The sequence below is a fragment of the Neopsephotus bourkii genome, unplaced genomic scaffold (genome assembly GCF_033783945.1).
Source record: "Neopsephotus bourkii isolate Nb327-2 ecotype Australia unplaced genomic scaffold, CSIRO-AGI_Nbou_v1 NB_659, whole genome shotgun sequence".
In the NCBI taxonomy this organism is placed as follows: domain Eukaryota; kingdom Metazoa; phylum Chordata; class Aves; order Psittaciformes; family Psittacidae; genus Neopsephotus; species Neopsephotus bourkii.
In genome coordinates this window covers 8,258,962-8,277,634 of record NW_026901158.1, presented here as the reverse complement: position 1 = coordinate 8,277,634, position 18,673 = coordinate 8,258,962, and the positions used below count along the sequence as shown (strand labels likewise).

Below are 18,673 nucleotides of genomic sequence, written 5' to 3'. Positions count from 1 at the left end.
GCCTTAAAAGGCTGAATGGCTCTGGCTACATTAGCAAGTATTGTGGCCCAATATAAGTAGCGCAAAGCAGTTGTTAATGAAAACCTGACGTCAACACTGTTGGGGTTCTGGGGGGTGGTTTTAGCCTAGCTCTAGCCTGGCCCATGGCATCAGCAGTTGGAGCACACCAGGTGTGGTCCTGGAGCACATCAAGTGTGGTCCTGGAGCACGTCTCAGCTCTGGTTTCAGGCAAAACTGGGTCCAGCTTCCATGCTCCAGGACTGCTCCGAGTGCTCTAAGTGGGGAAGATGAAGAGTTTCACTTCAAAAGCTTGCTGCTGATCCAAATTACCATGCTACTGTAGGCGCACTCAGAGTAACTCAAGTTCCTTTTATGTCCCTTTTATTCTCTAGAGCTGTACATAGTCAGTGACCTCTGCTTAATGAAAGTCAGGAAGGGAAAATTCAACCTTGTGTTTAAAAATGTAGTGCTGGGCTGGCTGTAACCATGGCTGAGGTCCTGACAGGTCTGCAGCGCAACGGAGATGAAGAATGGAAGTAAAAACCATGTGCTGCTTCTCTGTTTAGATGCAGCTTTGTCACTGGTGCCACAGTATTACATAGTATTATTTCTCTTAGGGACCTCAGTTCTAGGAATTATGTGATTAATTATGTGGATTTGGGGACAGAGAGCAATACTAACTCTTAGTTCATGTCAATTTGGGGTTGGCTCTCTGCACACCTTGGCAAGAGTAGCCCTAGGAGCTGTGCACAGGAGTAGATTCTTCTACCTGACAGCCCTTCCTTACCTGTTCAGTGTGCTCAGTTGAGGGCTTCTATATTACACTAGAGAGTCATTTACCTGCACATAAATTTGCCAACATGTGTTTGACCCTGAACTGCAGCAACTGGTTGGGCTTCTAAACATCTCTAATACTCAAATATATCAAGAACCAGCATTTCCTCTTGTAGCTACTACACAGAGGATTGGAATACTTACTATTCTCCATCCTCCTCCATGAAAACCCTCGCATGCACATATAATAATGTGTGATAATCAAATAATAATAGAGCCAACAAAACAAGTGAAAACAAGTGAGAAGAAGAAAACTCTCTTCATTTCCTGGCTGCATCTATTAGATGCGTTCATCTGCTGTCGCTAAGCATCCATTCATGTGCCTCCTGTTTGATATGCATAGGCAGGATGTAAACAGTTATTGTAATAGGGCTCGGCAGCAAATTCTGCTTGGACAGAAAACTTTGAATGCATCTGCTCTTCCAAGTTTTCATTGAGGTGACTGCATTAATTTCCATGAATCTGATGCTATCTTGTTCTTAGCAAGCAAATATTTTGGTCAGTATGGCGTCCCAGATCTAGATGGCTGGGCTTGATATTCACTTCTTTAAACCTTGCTGGAAAGTTTCAGTGCCTTAGAGGAGGGAAGAGCACCAGTTCTGAACTTCAAGCAAGCAGGTACAATTTGATCTGGAAACAGCACTTTTCCTTGAAAGGAATGACAGATTTTAGCTGGGTTTGGGTTGCTCATTGAACGGGTGCTGGCCCTGCAGAGAATTGTCTGATTTTCAGTAGTAATCTTCAGATTTGGAATCCACTTCCCTGTAATATCATGCTGGAGGAATGAATTCCTCCTGCGCTCTGAACTTTGTAAGCTGGAATTTCCCCAGTACTTGACTTATTAGAAAACAGAAAAATCTAGATTTTCCATTACCCTGCACTTCGGGGAGTCATGTGCATCGGTGTCTAAGGTGTCAGATATGCTATCGTTCCTAATTAATAGTGTTTTGAACCAATTCACGCTCATTTTGTCTTGATGTCAGGGGCTGCATAAGGTGTAAGGATCTGGCTTAGATTTTCACAAGCCTGTAAATGTGATTCCATAATTAGTTTTGACATTCATGGCTCTTTGTCGGATTTGCGTGCAAGAGTCTGCAGACCAAAAGCTTTAACCCAAGAGTCATCCCCTGTGTAACTCCTTTCAGCCAGTGGAGTTACATCAGGGTTGCGTTTGGCTCCCAGATTGGAAAAGTAAAAAGAGAAAGTTTGCTCATAGTCTTTCCCACATGATGCTCCTTGTGATTCCTCTTACCTCCAAGTCCTTGCTGGTAAAAGGAAATGTTTGTCCATAAGCTTACAGTTTTTTCCACCATGGCAGCCTGTGATGAAATTGTATAGCTGCTAATTTGAGTAAAAAGCAGTCCTAATTGTGGAAACTTGGCTTTCAAAGCTCTGTCCTCATCCAGGCTCAACTGCTAATGCAGGAGTAGAGAACTAAAAGATTATTATTGCAGGGACTTCTATCCTGACTGTTGGTGGATGTGTCTGAAAAGCAACTGCACAATAAGAATTGTACATTTTGATTTCCCTGTACCTTTTATTCTGGATTCTTGATTTTTATATATAATATTTAGGCAAGCTGAGTTAGAGCCTTCAACCGCTGTTAAATAGGTAGCTGAGAATGAAGTAGGGAGGCAGTGTCATGCTAATAGTGCAGGTGGGTGAAGTGAGACAGAGAGGGAAGTTATTCACAACACACCCAAATTTATTCTTTACCAGTGTTACAGATCATGCAAGGAGGAGGAGGGCAGCTCTGCCTGCCTCTTCTGTATTCCACCCCATTGCCACATTTCACTCTTCAGATGTTTTCAGCAGGTGCATCCCTTTCTGTACTGTCTACGAGTTCAGTCATTCACTGTCTCTTTGTAGGGGTGGCTCTGGGCCACGTTGAAATGGATACGAGTTTTACCAGCGATGTCATTCCCAGTCTCCCCCCGCTGACAATCCGTGCTTCCACCTAATTAAGCCAACAGAAAGTTGACTTTCAAGTAGATCCCTGCCAACAAACAGGAGATGCTAAGCTGAGGAGCAGCTGAGCGTGTGTCATCCCTACCACCAACAGTCTGGGAGAGCTGTGAGAGTAAATTTACAGTCCCGGTGTCCTCACTGAGGATCCAAAATAGCTTCTGCCTGAGGAACACAGTGCCCTTCGCAGAGCACTGCTGAAATAACCCGCGCGATGGGGGACGGGTAACATTCGTGTAGCTGATTATAATAATTGATGTTAATTACAATAATTGACTCAATCCATACTTACCTGGGTAGCTTAAAGAGTGCACTGGGTGTTACACACAGTGTTTGCCTAAAACTTCAGGCCTTTCCTAGGTGCATTTAATCACTAAGATTATTAATTCCTTTCATTTTGAGTGGGTGGTTTCCTTAAATCAGAACAATGAATTCTGAATCATAAGCAACTTGCTGGGATGAATAACCACAGTTTCTAGGTTGTACACAGTTCCACATGTTGTGACCCTGAGGAATGTAGGGCTGAACTGTGTGAGATGCATCCTCAGCTGATAGAAATCAGCTTAATGTTATGGAAGATACTGGAGTTACTCCAGTCTACATCAGCTTAAACCCTGATCTTGGGAATGTATTAACGAAAATATTTGTGAGTCAGTGTTTAACTGGGCTTTCCTGTTCAACTGCTTCTGCTGATAGTACTTGATTGACAGTAGCTGGTATTAGATGTATTATGTAGGCGAAGTAATGCTGGTGTTGGGCAGTGAAGTGCCTTTCTTAATGCCATGTCATGCCGTCTGATGGTGTGGAGACATAAGATGTTCCACTTCAGAAGGACCTATGCAGTGGGGCCAAAGCTGCCAGGATTAAGGACTTGTTCTTTTCTGCATGTTCATAACCCACCCCTTTTCCAGGCTTGCAATGATCTGGGCTGTGATGCATCTCCAAAAGCAGGTCCTTGCATACAAAGGTGTGCTTCACAAAGCAGTTTTACCTGATGTTCTCAGAGCCTGGGACTTTGCCCTCTCCTCTGATCACCAGTAAGCCCACGGCCTCCACAATCACAGAATCCCAGACTGGCTTGGGTTGGAAGGGACCTTAAAGCTCCTCCAGCTCCAACCCTTGCCACGGGCAGGGACACCTTCCACTGGAGCAGCTTGCTCCAAGCCCCTGTGTCCAACCTTTAACACTGCCAGGGATGGGGCAGCCACAGCTTCTCTGGGCACCCTGTGCCAGCGCCTCAGCACCCTCACAAGCAAGATACAAACCTGAAGATGCTACAAGTTCCAGCAATAAATCCATGGCAGGAGCAGAAATAAATCTGAAATCTCCTGAGGCCAGTTTCCCTGCTCTAACTACTAAGCAATATGTATTTTCTTTTGTCATGGTTTGATCCAGTTGTAGTGCAGGGGAGAAAAAAGAAATCTAGTTGAGCATGTTTTCACAGGTTGCTGTTGTTTTGTGTTGGATGGAGGGCTCACAGATGCCATCTACACAGGCTGTTAGCCCAAACCTACAGAAGGTCAGCGTCAGAAAACACTCTTGTCAGTGCCTTGAGAAAAGAGGGTTAAGTGGAACTGAATTCTAAGTTTTATTGCTTTTAATATAGTTGAATAAGCAGCTCATTCAGCTGTTACTAAGTTGGTGTGTTTTCCTGTTTTCCTGGCCTCCTAGAGAAGTGGGATCAGCATGTGATCTGTGTGCGGAAGGAAGAGTCCTGGTGCAGTATGCCTTCAGTGCCTCCTCTCCGATGCCCTGTGATCCCTCGGGACACTGGAGCCCTCGGGAAGCAGAAGGTGAGTCACAGGGCTGGGGATAAAGATGTGGTGGAGGAGAAGATGGGACAGAACAAAAGGAGACCCCCAAAGATAGTGGGGAAATCTGGGAAAGAGTGACTGTTTATGCAGAACAGATGACTGCGCTATGCCCTGAGGTAATGCAGCTAGTTGAAATACCTGTGTTTTGGCTCCCATGTCCTGACCCTGCCCATGAATTAAATGAAATCCGGGAGCTGAACCTGAATTTCAGAAAGCAGCCCAGTGCCAAGAAGTGCTGACCATTCACAACTGCCAGCTGAATCCCTCAGGGGAGCCCTTTACTCCTACGCCGACTCCAAAAGTGAAGAATTGCAAGAAATGCATTGCACTGGGTCTGATTTCTGCTGCTTTCATTTGCGTTCAATAGCAGTGACTGCACCAGCAGACAGGCTGAATGGAGCTTGCCCTTTGGGCAAGTACTCTACAGCATCAACACAGGTGACTATATCAAGCCCTGTCTAGTTCAGGGTGTTTTGCAAGTCATTCTTACTGTGTTGGAGGGAGAGCGGTCTGCAGGGCTGGTTGTACAATACCATTAGATGTCCATCATGAAGTCTTCTTCCATTACGTAAGCAGGTGGATGTGGTAGAGCATACTCAGTACTAGGTAGAGCTCAGTAATCACAGATTGTGGTTTGAAAAAACATAGTGTTATTTCAATCTGTCCATCGCAAGCTATTCCTTTGGGAGCAGCACACTTCACTGTAAACACACAGGTGGACTCACTGAACTCAAAGGCCAATCCCCTGGATTTTGAAAACTCATTTACAAATACCTCCTTACATTAAGGGCTTCTCTGTTCTACAGCTGGAGTAGTTGGCAGTTATTCTATAAGGACAATTATTTATAGGCTAATAATGTGATATATGTACTGATGGCACTCAAGAGACGTCCCTAAGGGTCCTAAGGTCAGCATGCGCAGTAAGCTGCATCCCTGCCACCTGATAGGACAAGATGTGTGGGCAAGCATCCTCTTCCTTGCGCACCCATCTGCAAGGGTGGGAACTCAAGAGAGGTTTCAGTTCACTCCAACGTTTGGAGAGGGACTTTTAACAAGGGCATGTCGGGACAGGACAAGGGGGAATGACTTTAAACTGAATGAATGTAGATTTAGATAGGATGTAAGTCAGAAGCTCTTCCCTGTGAGGGAGCTGAGGCACTGGCACAGGCTGGCCAGAGAAGCTGTGGCTGCCCCATCCCTGGCAGTGTTAAAGGTTGGAAACAGGGGCTTGGAGCAAGCTGCTCTAGTGGAAAGTGTCCCTGCCGTGGCAGGGGGTTGGAACTGGATCAGCTTTAAGGTCCCTTCCAACACAAACTGTTCTATGAGTCTATAACATCTGAGGAGCAGGGGTACCAGGTATGGCGCAGAGCACACCTGCCCCTTGGGTGGATGTTGTTCAAGAGCTCCATCCTGGGAAGCAGTGCTGTGGCTACAAGTGTGACTGGATTAAGAAGTAAACAGGATTAGCTAAATTTGGATCACTCACAGTAGTAGTGCAGGGTGGAAGGTGGAATTTCCACTTAGCCAAGGATTACAAGACTTTGAAACCTGGTTTCGTTTGGAACAAAACCTGAAACTTTTGAAAGTCTCCATGAAGGAAAATTAAAAACAAAAAGTGTTTGAGGCTGGCCAAAATGTTTTGTTTAGCTCATAAAATTCCTCTTTCATGGACTTTGGTTAAATTATGACATTTTAAAATATCCCTTTTTAGTATATAATCTAGGGCAAAAGCAACTTTTAATATCCAACTGAAAAGTGTTTCAAAGGGCAAAAGTGAAACAATTTTTTCCCAAAATGTCAAAACACAATATTCCAATATTGTTAGAACTTTCTTCCTGTTTTCTCAAAATAAAATTTTGTCCAGATAACCCAAATTTGTCAGTGTGTTTTGCTTTTGAGAGAACTTCATATTCCATTGAGATACGCAGTTCTGTCAAAATCTCTCCAATGAGCTCTGATTTGAAACCTTCCACATCTCACACGTCTTGCCAGCAGCATCGTTCCTAGAGAAACTGAGCTGCTCTAAGATTTATTACTCAGCTGCATTTTGCATTTAATTTCCTCTTCTTACAGTGTGTGCCTGCATGTTCTTAACTTTGAAGGGTGCAGCCTGATCCTTATCTGTCTCCTACAATTGTCGTGGTGCCATTGCTCTGGAAAGAAAATTTGGTAACACTATCCCCTTACTACGTTAATAGTTGTCTCCACTTTAGGGTAGAAAAAGTACCAAGTGTATGGTATTTGGTGCTCTCTAATTTTCTGTCATCACTACCACAGTCTTTGACATTCAGGATCTTTGCCTATTCGCACTTGGTCTGAGTTACAAATAGCACAGTTAGATCATTGTCTGGCTTCTTTAATTGTCTATCTGTGAGTACTCAAGCCTGCAAGCTTTAAATCCACTTTCTGCAAGCGTTCATGTGTGTAAATCTCCACTGCTTGAGTGTTCATGGAAAGTGAATACAAAAGAGGGATGAGCATGGCCAAAATGAACTCATTTTACAATTTGAGACGACACTCATGGAAAATGTTTCGTAGTACTCCAGCTTCTTACCAGAAATCCACACTTCTCACATGTCTCCAGAGCAGCTCTGAACCTGGTTGGTCTGATTTCATTTTCCTAAGGCTTCACAGTGGTGGTGCTGCTCAGTTACTCCAGGTAGCTGACACCAGCTGTGGTCTGCACTATGTGTGAGCCATGCCCATTGCAGAATGCATCCTTCCTAATGTCCAGCTTCTGCCTCAGTGCGGCGGTGTCCAACCCTCTGGGATGAGATATTTTATGACTCTTTCTCAGCCAGTCATGCCCCTCACATGGAGGCTGTTTGCTCCTTGGCAGTGGTTGTGGGAAGGAACTGGAGATGAGGCAGTTCTGGTTTACTCTTTACCTTCACATGGAGCAGGAAAGCTCTGACTTACTTTGATTCTCACCAGCAGCACCATCTAGGCAAACAAACATTACAGCACTGTCACAGTGCAGTCAAAGGGGGTTTTTATATATGAAAGGTGGTTCTGGCTCCAACCCATGTAAGTGCCTTTGCTTTCTCTGCAATATGTTTTTATCAGTCAACTCCTACTGTCTAGCTCTTGACTGACTAAGAGAAGCGTGTTGATGTAATACAAAATGCTGCTCCCTTAGGCTGCTCTAGCACCCTGCCTTTCCAGTAGCCAATGTTTCACTTGAGAGTGATTCATTTTGTATTTGCAAGTGGAATTGTCTCAGTCGGACATTAGAGGCCGGCTCTCCAACCAGGAGATGGGGCTTGGCTTTTCCTCACAAACCTCAAGTTCACATGTCGTGTTAGGCAAGGCATGATGTTGTATGAGATGCTCTTCTACGACCAGTCTTGCTGGCAACCTCATAAGCCAAAGGGTTTTCAGAACCTATTCTTTTTGCCAACATTTTTTTTTTTTTTTGTAATATTCATAGTATTTACCAATCTCTAGGAATCTGGGATTGCACGAAATAAGGTTTCCATCCTCTTCCACAATTAAATGGATGTTTCTTACCCAGGTACAATGATAGTTAAGAAAGGGTCTCTATCTCAGCTTAATTGAGATTTTTAATCTATGAACGGCTACAATCAAGGTCCAATTTTTGGGTGTTAAATGCCCTGGAGGTTGAGTCCAGTTCATGTAACTCCAGTGATCACAACCTAATCTATCAGAACATGTAGGTTCATTCACTATTTAAGTCTTACAGAAGCATTGAAGTGGTAGAGGTGAAATTGCAGGAACCCCGGTGGTTTAGAACCATACTGGGCTGTGAACCATCAATCAGCTCCACTGATGCAAGATGGCAGCGATAAGATTCATGGATCTTTCCAAAGCCCTCTGAGATAGTAGGGTTAAAAAACACCTTCTGATCATACACAGTGTGTGCCAGAGGGGAAAGCTTGAGTTGAAATGGACTTCTGGCTTTTTTTACCATATATCACTGCTGAGGTGTCTCCAGATCCTGAGGTTAATGGCATTCCCACTGCTCTGTGGCATGTGCAGTGGAGAGGAGGGCAATGGGATAAGTGAGGGTGAGGGAGAAGCATTAAAAGCTGTGCATCTGTAGGACAACTGGTTGGATCACTGGGATGACTGCCTAAGACACCAGGAAATGTATTCTGCATCTGGGTTCATTTGGTCTGAACAGGAGAATTCCCTGCGCCATTTATCCTTGACAAAAGAGGCACATTTCTAACACTTCATTGGATCACAGACAATAAGAATAACCTTCACACATTGCCCTTTTCTCTTCAAATTAGTAGTGATGTCCTGTTTGTTCATGTTTGCCCAGTGCTTTATCTTGCTTTCTTTCTCAGTTGCAAACAGCTGTGCTCTCTTTTTTCCCCTCTGCCTTCTCCATTTCTCCCCTCTCATTACCTTTCTTTATCTTTACTTTTCCCTTTCTTCTTTTCTGTACTTTGCCTTCTCCCTCTCATGCTTGCTCCCTTTTTGTGTGATTATTTGGGAAGGAAAAGGGAATTCATAGCTCTCACTGGATTCTGTTACCAACTGTTCCACCCATCTGACCTCTCTGGATCTTGCAGTCCATGACTCGGTGCCAAATTGTAATGTTACCATAGTATTTGGGAACCCAGCAAGCATTGTGGCTTTCATTAGTTTTTAGTAATACCTCCCATGCAGTTGAACATAGCCAACGGTGAGAAAGTGCCTGTTTCATTACACCGAGTGCAAAGAGACAGCTCAGTCCTGTGCTCCATGTCCCTCCAAAAAAAAGGGGTCTTACACAACATGATAGATGAGCCTGTAAATGGCATAGGAGTTGTCCCTCAACAGCACAGTGCAACAGCTGCTTGGAATCAACAAAAGCTCTTTTCTTGTCTTTGTTATAGAGAACAAGGTTGTATTTTAAAGTGAGAGGCAAGGGAATCAGTAGGAGCATCGAGGTGAACTGAAGGCAAAGTGACTCTATTTGTCAGGTAAAGTGCCAAGTAGAAGGAGCAGAAAATATTGTTTGGCACAGGAGAAAGCACTAGAAATAGCAAATACAGGAGCAGATGCATTGGCACAATGTGTTGTGGAGTGTCCAGTCCAGCTGGGCACTTAAGCTGGGTTTGCATCTCTCACCCAGCCAGGAGACATTGGATCTATATTCCTCCTGTCCATGCTAGCCATGCTTGTTCTGTTCAAGTAAATAGTTTCCTTGACAGATTTGCTCTTCTGCCACCAGTTTGTCTTTGAAGACTGATGCCAGTGGTAAACCCATAGCTTTTAAAGCCCTGTCTTTGCTTCTTTCTTTCCAGGGCACCCTGATGTTGAGCAGCCTTGTAAGTCCAGTGTCAGAACATGGAGTCCCAACTCAGCTGTCAACCAACACACGGTGCCCCCGGCCTGTCCCGAGCCTCAGGGCTGCTACCTGCAGCTGGAATTCCGCTATCCCCTGACTCCAGAGTCCCTCACAGTCTGGGTGACATTTGTTTCCCCGGACTGGGACTCCAGCGGGGCGGTGAACGACATCAAGCTGCTCACCATCAGTGGCAAGAACATTTCTCTCGGGCCACAGAACGTCTTCTGTGACATCCCACTGACCATAAAACTGGATGCGGGACAAGTGGGAGAGGAGGTGTATGGGATCCAGATCTACACTCTGGATGAGCACCTGGAAATTGATGCTGCCATGCTGAGCTCTGTCCCCCAGAGCACGCTGTGTGCGGACTGCAGACCCATCCAGTACAAAGTGGTTCGGGACCCTCCTTTCCAGTCTGGATCTCCAGTTGTCATCTCAAACCTCAGCAGGAGATTTGTTGACACGTAAGTACTGCTTCCCAGAGACCTGAATAGACTTGTTCAGGGAAAAACAGTAACCTCTTCTGCTCATTCTTCTAATGTCCAGCACTGATGGTTGGAGAAACATACATAGTGTCACCAAGAGAGGATGTTCTCATAGTTTCTCTGTGGAAGCAGGATCACACTCAGGTGAAATAAGCCTGATATTTCACAGATAGTTTTTGAGATATTTCTGCGCAGAGACATAAAATTCAGGCTTTCCTTAACTGGAACGGATATTGCAAATTACCTAAGCTATGATAAGTTAAATGTTTAAGATAACCTAAATGAGAACCTCTGGAGTAACATAGAATCATTTCCGTAGAAATCTTCTGAAAGTAATATTTTGATGGAGAAGCAGAGAGGATGGCTGTCAGTGCTGGAGAACCAATTCACTGCTAAAGAAAGAGGGCAACAAAATACACTTTCAGTTCCAGTCTATAAATGTATTTAATCCACTTTCATTTTCTGCTTTCATGTGTCACTAAAACAAATTGTGTTGGAGTGAGATCATTCTAGCCTAGTAAACATGCCAAATACACTAGTTTGTTGCAGTAGGAATGGAGTTTCATCCCAGATGCAGTTCTGCATCAAGGAATGCATGATTGTTGAGGGAAGTCCAACTTCCAAATATTTACTGATTTCAAGGAGATCTATGATCTACCCATAAGCATTCTACAGCAGCAAGAAAAAACATCCTCTGCCTAACATGATTCCCTGGAAATGATTCACTCATCTGTGGGAGCAACATGAAACTCTCTTGAAAAATGAACCCCAGATAAAAGGAAACCTGCTAAGAAAACTGCACTCTAATTTAGAGAAGATGATCTGATTAGTAGAGCTAATACCAAGGAAGCATACATCATTATGGTCTTCTAAAGCATATTTAAATATAATAAAAATGAGTAATTAACAATTCAGTAATCATGAGCTCCCAGCCCTTTCATGGCCCAATTACACAGCTCAGAAGATGCAAATTGCCCCTATGGATTTAAAAATTCAAGGTAGCTAACAATAGAGAGTATAAAAACAGAAACCCAGGGCATCACTGAGATTACTCATATGCTGAAAGTTAAGCATGTGCTGAAGTGCTTTCTTGGGTTGTAGCCTTGTTCCAACAATTGCTGGCACTTAACATGAGATGGATATTGGCATTTTGGAGACACGGAAAATGGTGAATTTTCCCATGGTTTTGCTGTGAAAGCATCTTTGGCTGAAACCTGGCCCACTCTCCTTGGAAAATGGGACTGGTTTGGGTTGAAATATTTGCATACCTTAGCACAAGTTCCCACAGAAACAGGTCCAATTTTGAGTTCATAACAAAATGTGAGAGAAAAGAAAAAGCCCAAAATATAGCCTGTGTTCTGAGTTCTGTTTCTTGGGCTTTTATTATGATTTTGTGGGTCACTTACAGGTAGCTGAAGTGAAAGGGTGCTCTAATAGTTAAACCAGTAGCCAGGGAGTAATGACAGTTTTCATTGGATAAATCACAAGGCGTAACAGTACTGTACTTGTCTTGTGTCTCACCTAGTTACATTGCCAGCTAAAAATCACACATAGCATTGAAGTTAGTCTTTCTGGGCTCAACCTGTGATCGGTAGCTCCAGTCTAGCTGGCCTCAGGTCATCTGTGTCTTTCCAGGGACAACAGGGAAAATCCTGCTGGTAAGCTTCAATAAGACACATGGAAGGTGAAATCTTCATTTAGTCACAGGGTAAGGAGATGCAGATTCTTAAGCGCTTGTGGTTGGTTTTTGGTTCAGGACTTACACATGCATTGGAAAGTTTGAAAGGTGAGATCAGTTTTGGTATCCTAATACACAGATGTGTCCAACACTGATCCAGATCCTGTGGGTTGGGGGATATCATGCAGATTCATAGGTTGATAGTGCGTGTACAGGCTGATGCTGGGCCATACCTTGACATTCAGTAAAATCATTGAATCTCTGTGTGGAGTTGTGGTTCTGTGATAGAGGCAGAATGTCCCATCCCTGGCAGTGTTCAAGGCCAGGCTGGATGGGGCTTGGAGCAAGCTGCTGTAGTTGATGGTGTCCCTGCCCGTGGCAGGGGCTGGAACTGGATGAGCTTTAAGGTCCCTTCCAACCCAAACCATGATTTGAATTTTCTTTAGCATCTTGTGCAAAGAGTAGCTATAGTCCTTATACTTTGTAAGCAGGAAGGAAAGGAAGATGCTTCAGGGGAGTCAGGGACAGAGGTGTTGGGCTGTGTTCCTATGTATATGTAATGCAGTCTGCCTGTTCGTCTCATTCTGTACAGCTGTAATTCAGCATATCTGCGCAACCAGACTTTGCAGCCCCTTTATCTCTCTGTAAGCTCCAAGCTTCTTATCCCTCCTTTATGCTTTTTTCATGTTTTCCATGTTAAATGACACCCCCACATGTTCTATGGAAGGTTATTTTGAAGGCAGTCACATATCTTTACTCCTGCCTCCTGTGACCTTGATCTTCACTTTCTCTTTTTCTCCCAAAGAAAATATTTGCTTGCACTGTTATCTGTGAGCGAGATCCTTTCCCCAGGTGTGGAATGCTGAAAGAAAAATTAATTTCTCCTACCTTCTTCCCACCAAAGAGAAGGAACTTCTCTTTAAGCTGAGAGACAGCCTTTAATGGTTAGCCCTTGCCTAGTCAGCACTGGGCGCTCCACAGAGGAGAGTAAATAACTATAATAGTGGAAACCTGTTTATTAAGAGATACAAAATAATGGCAGACCTTCTGTTCTCAAGCTGAATTTTTGTCACAGCTCTTGGCTGAAGCTAAGGGGCAGGACCGTATCCTTGGCCCTTACAGGAACCAGGCAAGGTAGACTCAATTCCACTGAGCACGATCAGCCAGAATTGCTGGTATCTGTGATACAAAATGAGAGTCAGAGCCTAGGAAGAGAGCAGAAAGCTAAATAAATCAGTGGGGGGAAAAAGAGGTCAGGCCAGGTGCAGCACAGAACTGCTGAGTCTTCACACCACAGCGAGTGATAAGGAAGGAGCCTCATCTGCAAGTCTCAAAGTCTCAGCTCACAATTTAATCCCAAGTGTGGGTTGTGCTCGTACGTAGAGGGTTGCACTCTGGCTGTTCTCTAGAAATAATGTGCAAGATAGTCACAATGGTGAACGTGGTAATGGCTTTGCCCTCCCTTTGCCCTTACTGTAGCACTTTTACGCTCACATGGCTGCAGTTGGGAGGTAATCACTGCTCTTGCATTCGTTTGTAGCAAACACTGATTTTTTTTTAAAGAGCTCAGTGGGAAGTGAGTGCCCACAATGAGATGCTGTGCTGAGGATGTCACAGGTCAGTCCCACGGCGGGGGAGCAGCCCATGTTCCCCATTGCACTGTCGGCAGCCAAATATGCAAGGTGTGAGCAGCCGGGCGTGCTGGTGAGATCTGTGCTCTCCCCTCTGGCAGGCCAAGCCAAAAGACACTGAGGTTGGGTTTGGAAAGTTGTCAGAATAACTGGAAAAGTTTCTAAGAATTGGGAATATTCCCAACTCTTCTGCCACAGACTTTGTAGGAAACCTTAAAATGTAGTGGATGACGATGGATCAGGTCATCTTTGTGGTGTTAACCTGTAGGCTTTTTTCAAGACAAAGGGATGGACTGAAATGGCTTTAAAAGGAATCCCAGCATGATTTGGGTTTTGCAGAGTTGAGCATCACTGAGACACACGTATGCTGTCCTCTGCTATATTCATCTGAGACATCCTACACTGACTAGATCTTTAGTACCTAAGTGGTACCTAGATATACTCCTTGAAAAGAAAGAAAAGGGAGAGACTGAGAGAAAAACTTCATTTTCTCATACAGGGAATATGGTTTTCTTCTCAGTTTTGGGGTATTTAAAAGCTGTTTTCTATGGCTGGACCTTCTCTGTTTCTTGATAATGGTTGGAGGGGACTGGTTGACGTCTGTGTCCAGTTGTTGTTTAATTAAATACAATATTTTCATGTATTTTATTAGAACCAGGAGTTCTATTTGTGCTAAACTGTGGTTTAACTGTACCCAAGAGTGCAGATATCACTTGGGCTTCTTGGAGTGATTGCAAAATGACTGAGAGATTGCCATCATCAAGTTTGCAGCTGGAGAGTGGCTGTGGCATGTTCAGGGGTCCTTAGCACATTGTGTACTTCATCTGAAACAACTGTTTGTTTCAAAGTTTGCTTTATTGGTGCTGTTGCCCTTGTTACTGATCTCGAGTCAGCAGAGTATATGATGAGTGACTTGTCAGAAACTCCAGATGATGAGTAGTTGAAGGAGATGGCAAAAGGTTCTTAGTCTGAAGGCTCCTACAAGTATGAACAAGCAGAAAAGCTGGAGGATCATCAGTGGCTATTTATAATGAGCAGTAATTCATTACAGCCAAATACTGGTGTGCCTTTCAGCCCCTGAACTCAATAGGAAGATGGAAGTTACAGGATAGGGGCCCAGCTGAAAAGAGGACTGGAAAAATACAATGATCAGAATGATGATGGGTAAACCTAAGTTCCTGATGAATGCAACACTAAAATTTCATTGTGACATCTGTCCTTATTAAGGCATTCCTTCCTTCATCTTGAAGATCTATTTCTCTATTTTCTGAAGGTCTACCAGCCAGAGGAATGTATGATCTAAAGCAGCTGAAATGAATTGCCAGATCCATCTGTCATGAAGATAATTAACACCATATTTCCACCCAAACAAGATACAGATCACTGGGTGGATGTTCTCCCAACACCAAAAGCTGAATCCCATATTATCACCATCTTCTGCTCAGCCCTCCTCCATGATTACCACGCCAAACCTCTCTTGATAAGGCAGGAAATATTGGGGAGTATCAAAGATAGGCCTGAAATGTTAAGAAAGCACTTTACATATCCAGATTTATCTGCAAGAGCTGCTAGGTTGTCCGTGCGATAACGGCATGCTGCACATCTGGATTCCCAACAGGCTTCAGAACTGTATACGGTATTCCAGATGTCCTTGTGCACGAATACTTACTCAGCTACCCTGGAAATGCCTTGCCTTGATGCGTGCAAAGACCTCATGTGCTTTTCTTGTGCATACATCCCATTGATGGTTCATAGTTGTCTTCCAGTTGATAAATACAACCGAAGGCTGCTTCCACCCTCACTTGCGAGGGAGACCTCCAGGCTTAATCTGACTGTATTGATCCTAACACACATAGTATTGTGTTATACCAGCATATTCACCATTTTGAGACATCCAATCCTGAAAATTAGTAATTTCTACATTATAACTACATCCTTCACTGCATTGACTGAGCCTATTTACTTGGACTTTTAGGGATTGGATCTTTATTTGCAGGAAATGTTTGTGAGTTGAGCTCAAAGTGATAACTGAAAGACAATTACCTGTTTTCATTCAAATTTCTCTTTCAATTCAATCTATTACAGCTACTAGAAATAAGTGCAAAATAGTGTTATCTCTTGTTGAGACCCTGTGGATGTCTGCTCTTATGCCTGGCACCAGAGACCTGCCATTATTAAAGACATTTGTTCTGTAGTCTGCATCTAGGAGGTTTCTTTCCCATAATTACACAATTCTCTGTATTATTTCTCTTTAGTAATGTATTAGAGATCCCCATCTGTATCCGTATGGAAGTTCCCAGCCCATCTCCATTCAAAATTGAGCAGGAACAGATTTAATTCTTATTAACTCGTTCTTGCCTACGAGATTTCCTATCATTAGTTTGCAGTGCTGCATGGACAAAGCTATTTTGAGCTCTCCCAAGAAGCAATAACCCTTCTGTCCCACCAGGTTTTTCTTAACCCCTATAATCTCCCATTTCAGGTACACTGCTAGCTCTTGCCTAGTTCTTCATCCAGAGTCCTCGCACTAAGGAGTAAATGTTTCAGCTGTTCCTCTTTAACTCTGGTTTCCCAGCTGGATTAGTGGCTATGCTGTCCCTGTCTGAAAGCCTCCATGTGTCAGTGGAGGTTTGAGTGTATTGGAGCTGCCTGTGGTTGATTTGGGCTAAGTTTACTATTCAGGCTATGTAGGACAGTGTAGCAGCCTCAGAGCTCGGTGGAGGTGCTGGTGATCCCCTACAAGCAGCACTTCATATCTCATTGAGGCCGTGTCTGGCCTTGGATGCATTGTCAGCTCCTTCCAGCCAGTATTGATTGCCCTCTTTCTGCTTAATGACCCAGGGAATTTCCCATGGTGAAAAAACAGAAAAATACGGGATGATTGCTTGTCCCTCGCCTTCCCTTCCAACAGTGGGAAACTGGTCATAGGCTCATTTGACACCAGCAGACGTGAAGTGCTGGTAGGAGGAGAGTCATCCACTCAGCACCATCTTCTCTGCCAACTTTCCCTTGAGGCTTGCGTGGCAGTGGGGATGACTGATTCTGCGCCCTGTGCCAGAGCATGTTCCCCTGCTCTGCTCCAAGGGCCAGGAAGAGGAACACTGCTTCTTTTCCATCTGCTCTTCTTCCATCTTTCCTTCACATACCTTGTGCTGCTAAATACCAGCTAGCAGTTGTTATTTACAGTGGTCAGTAGTGTGCTGGGCATTTTACAGGAGAAATAACTCCAGGTGCCTTCGTTCAGAATTAAATGTTAGAGGCTTGCAGTGCCGCTCCTCTCATAGGTTATACATCTCCACTTGCCTGATGTGCCTTGACAGCTGGAAGCCACATTCTGATGGCTTTCCTTCTTTCTTGCTTTCTTCATTAAAGGTGCCAGGTTATCTCTGCGAGAGAATAAAACCTGCTTCCTGACCCCACACACTGAACAGATAGAGCAATTCTTTCCCTCACCACCCTCTGCCAAATTGCCTTAACCCTGCCCTGGAGAAGAGAAAGAACAATCTGTCTGTCTGTGCCCATTCAGTAGGCAGCTTTTCTGCTCAGCCTGTGCAGAGATGCCATTTGGTGCCAGCTGTAGTGATAGATTTGTGATCCCTCACTGTTGCGGTTCCTTATGTAATGCTGTAACTATAGCTGGCACTCGATAGTCTGTAGCTCCTGTTCTGGCTCGGCTGCACATGATGCAAGAAGAAGGTAGTAAGGGCGGGTTTGTATCTTTATGGCTTTGTGATCCTGAGACAGGGCAGCCCATTTTCAGCCTGGGTGTAGCTTTGAAGGCTCGGATTGCTCTGCATAACCCCCAGCTGCCTCTCAATGAAATGACTCGAGAGCATGGGAAGAGCCAGGAAAGAAGGACTGCCCCATTTGGGGAATGACACTTGGCTTCGGCTCTGCCAGCTCTGTTTCAGCCAGGGACTCCCTCGGGACTGCTGCTGCACTGGATTCATTTCTCCAGTGCACCTCTTGGGCAATACACAGAGAGATCACACCCATAGACTACAACTGAGCCACATGCAAGTGTCCCTGAAAAGTGAATATTTACAGCTCTCCTATTATTAACCAAATAGACACCATTAGAAATTGATATATTTAATCACTCCCAGCCAGGGTGGATTTTGAACTCACGACCTAGAAGTAGTAGCAGAGTTTTCAGCTGCAAGGGAAAAGATAGAAGGTCAAACAGGACTTTTCCTGCTGGGCAAAATTTATTGCAGGTGAAACAGTCTCAGCTATGTGGTAAATTAGGCTGTGCATTATCTCATGGATAATAATTTCTCTCTGATGTTTTGCCTTCTTGCGTGCATCTTTATTTTGGGCTCCAAATAAGATAAGAAGCCCCAGAAATCTCCCAGGAATAACAAATGCATTTTCTTTGCTTGATTGAGGAAAGAATTATTGGACAGACATGTGTTATGCAACAACTTAAAAATAACTCTCTTGTAAGACTTGGAGTGAGCCTCAAATACCACAGGAGCAGCAGAAATGTGTTACCTACCTTTTTATCAGCAGTGTCAGCCAGCACAGCTTTTTTCAGCTACTTTTGCTAAACTATTGGCCTGATCATTTCCTGGGCATTGTCTTTTAATATCTTTATCTAGGAAACAAATTCCAAGCCTCTGTTAAATTTGCTCAAACAGTCAAGGAGCTGAAAACAACGTTGCAGGAAGACTGAAATACCTGTGCTTTGCTTAATACCTTGTTTGGGTGCAGCAACAGAAGGCAGAAGCCTTTTAGGTATATCATTGCATCGCATGCAGTATGCTGAGCCCTTTGTGTGATTGTTTGACCAAACTTGATCGCAGTATTTCTGGCCAGAATCTTCTCAAATGTATGGTGGCATTGAGCATCTCCATGCTGATGCCCCGATTCCAGCATCTTCCTGGTGCTTATTGTGATAGGAGGGGAAAGGTGGAAACAGAGCTCAAATTGTACCCCAGGGAGGGTGCCTGGAATTGGATACC

At 44.1% G+C, this 18,673-nt stretch overlaps 1 protein-coding gene across 2 annotated transcripts in view; it reads left to right on the top strand.

Annotated features, from left to right (window-relative positions):
- Window positions 1–18,673, top strand: part of PAPPA (pappalysin 1) — a 368,516-nt gene that overhangs the window by 247,749 nt on the left and 102,094 nt on the right. For both annotated transcript variants that reach the window (XM_061352951.1, XM_061352950.1), the window contains exons 6-7: window positions 4,471–4,592; window positions 9,872–10,379. In XM_061352951.1, coding sequence (XP_061208935.1) covers window positions 4,471–4,592; window positions 9,872–10,379 — 630 coding nt within the window. The remainder of the gene's footprint in view (window positions 1–4,470; window positions 4,593–9,871; window positions 10,380–18,673) is intronic.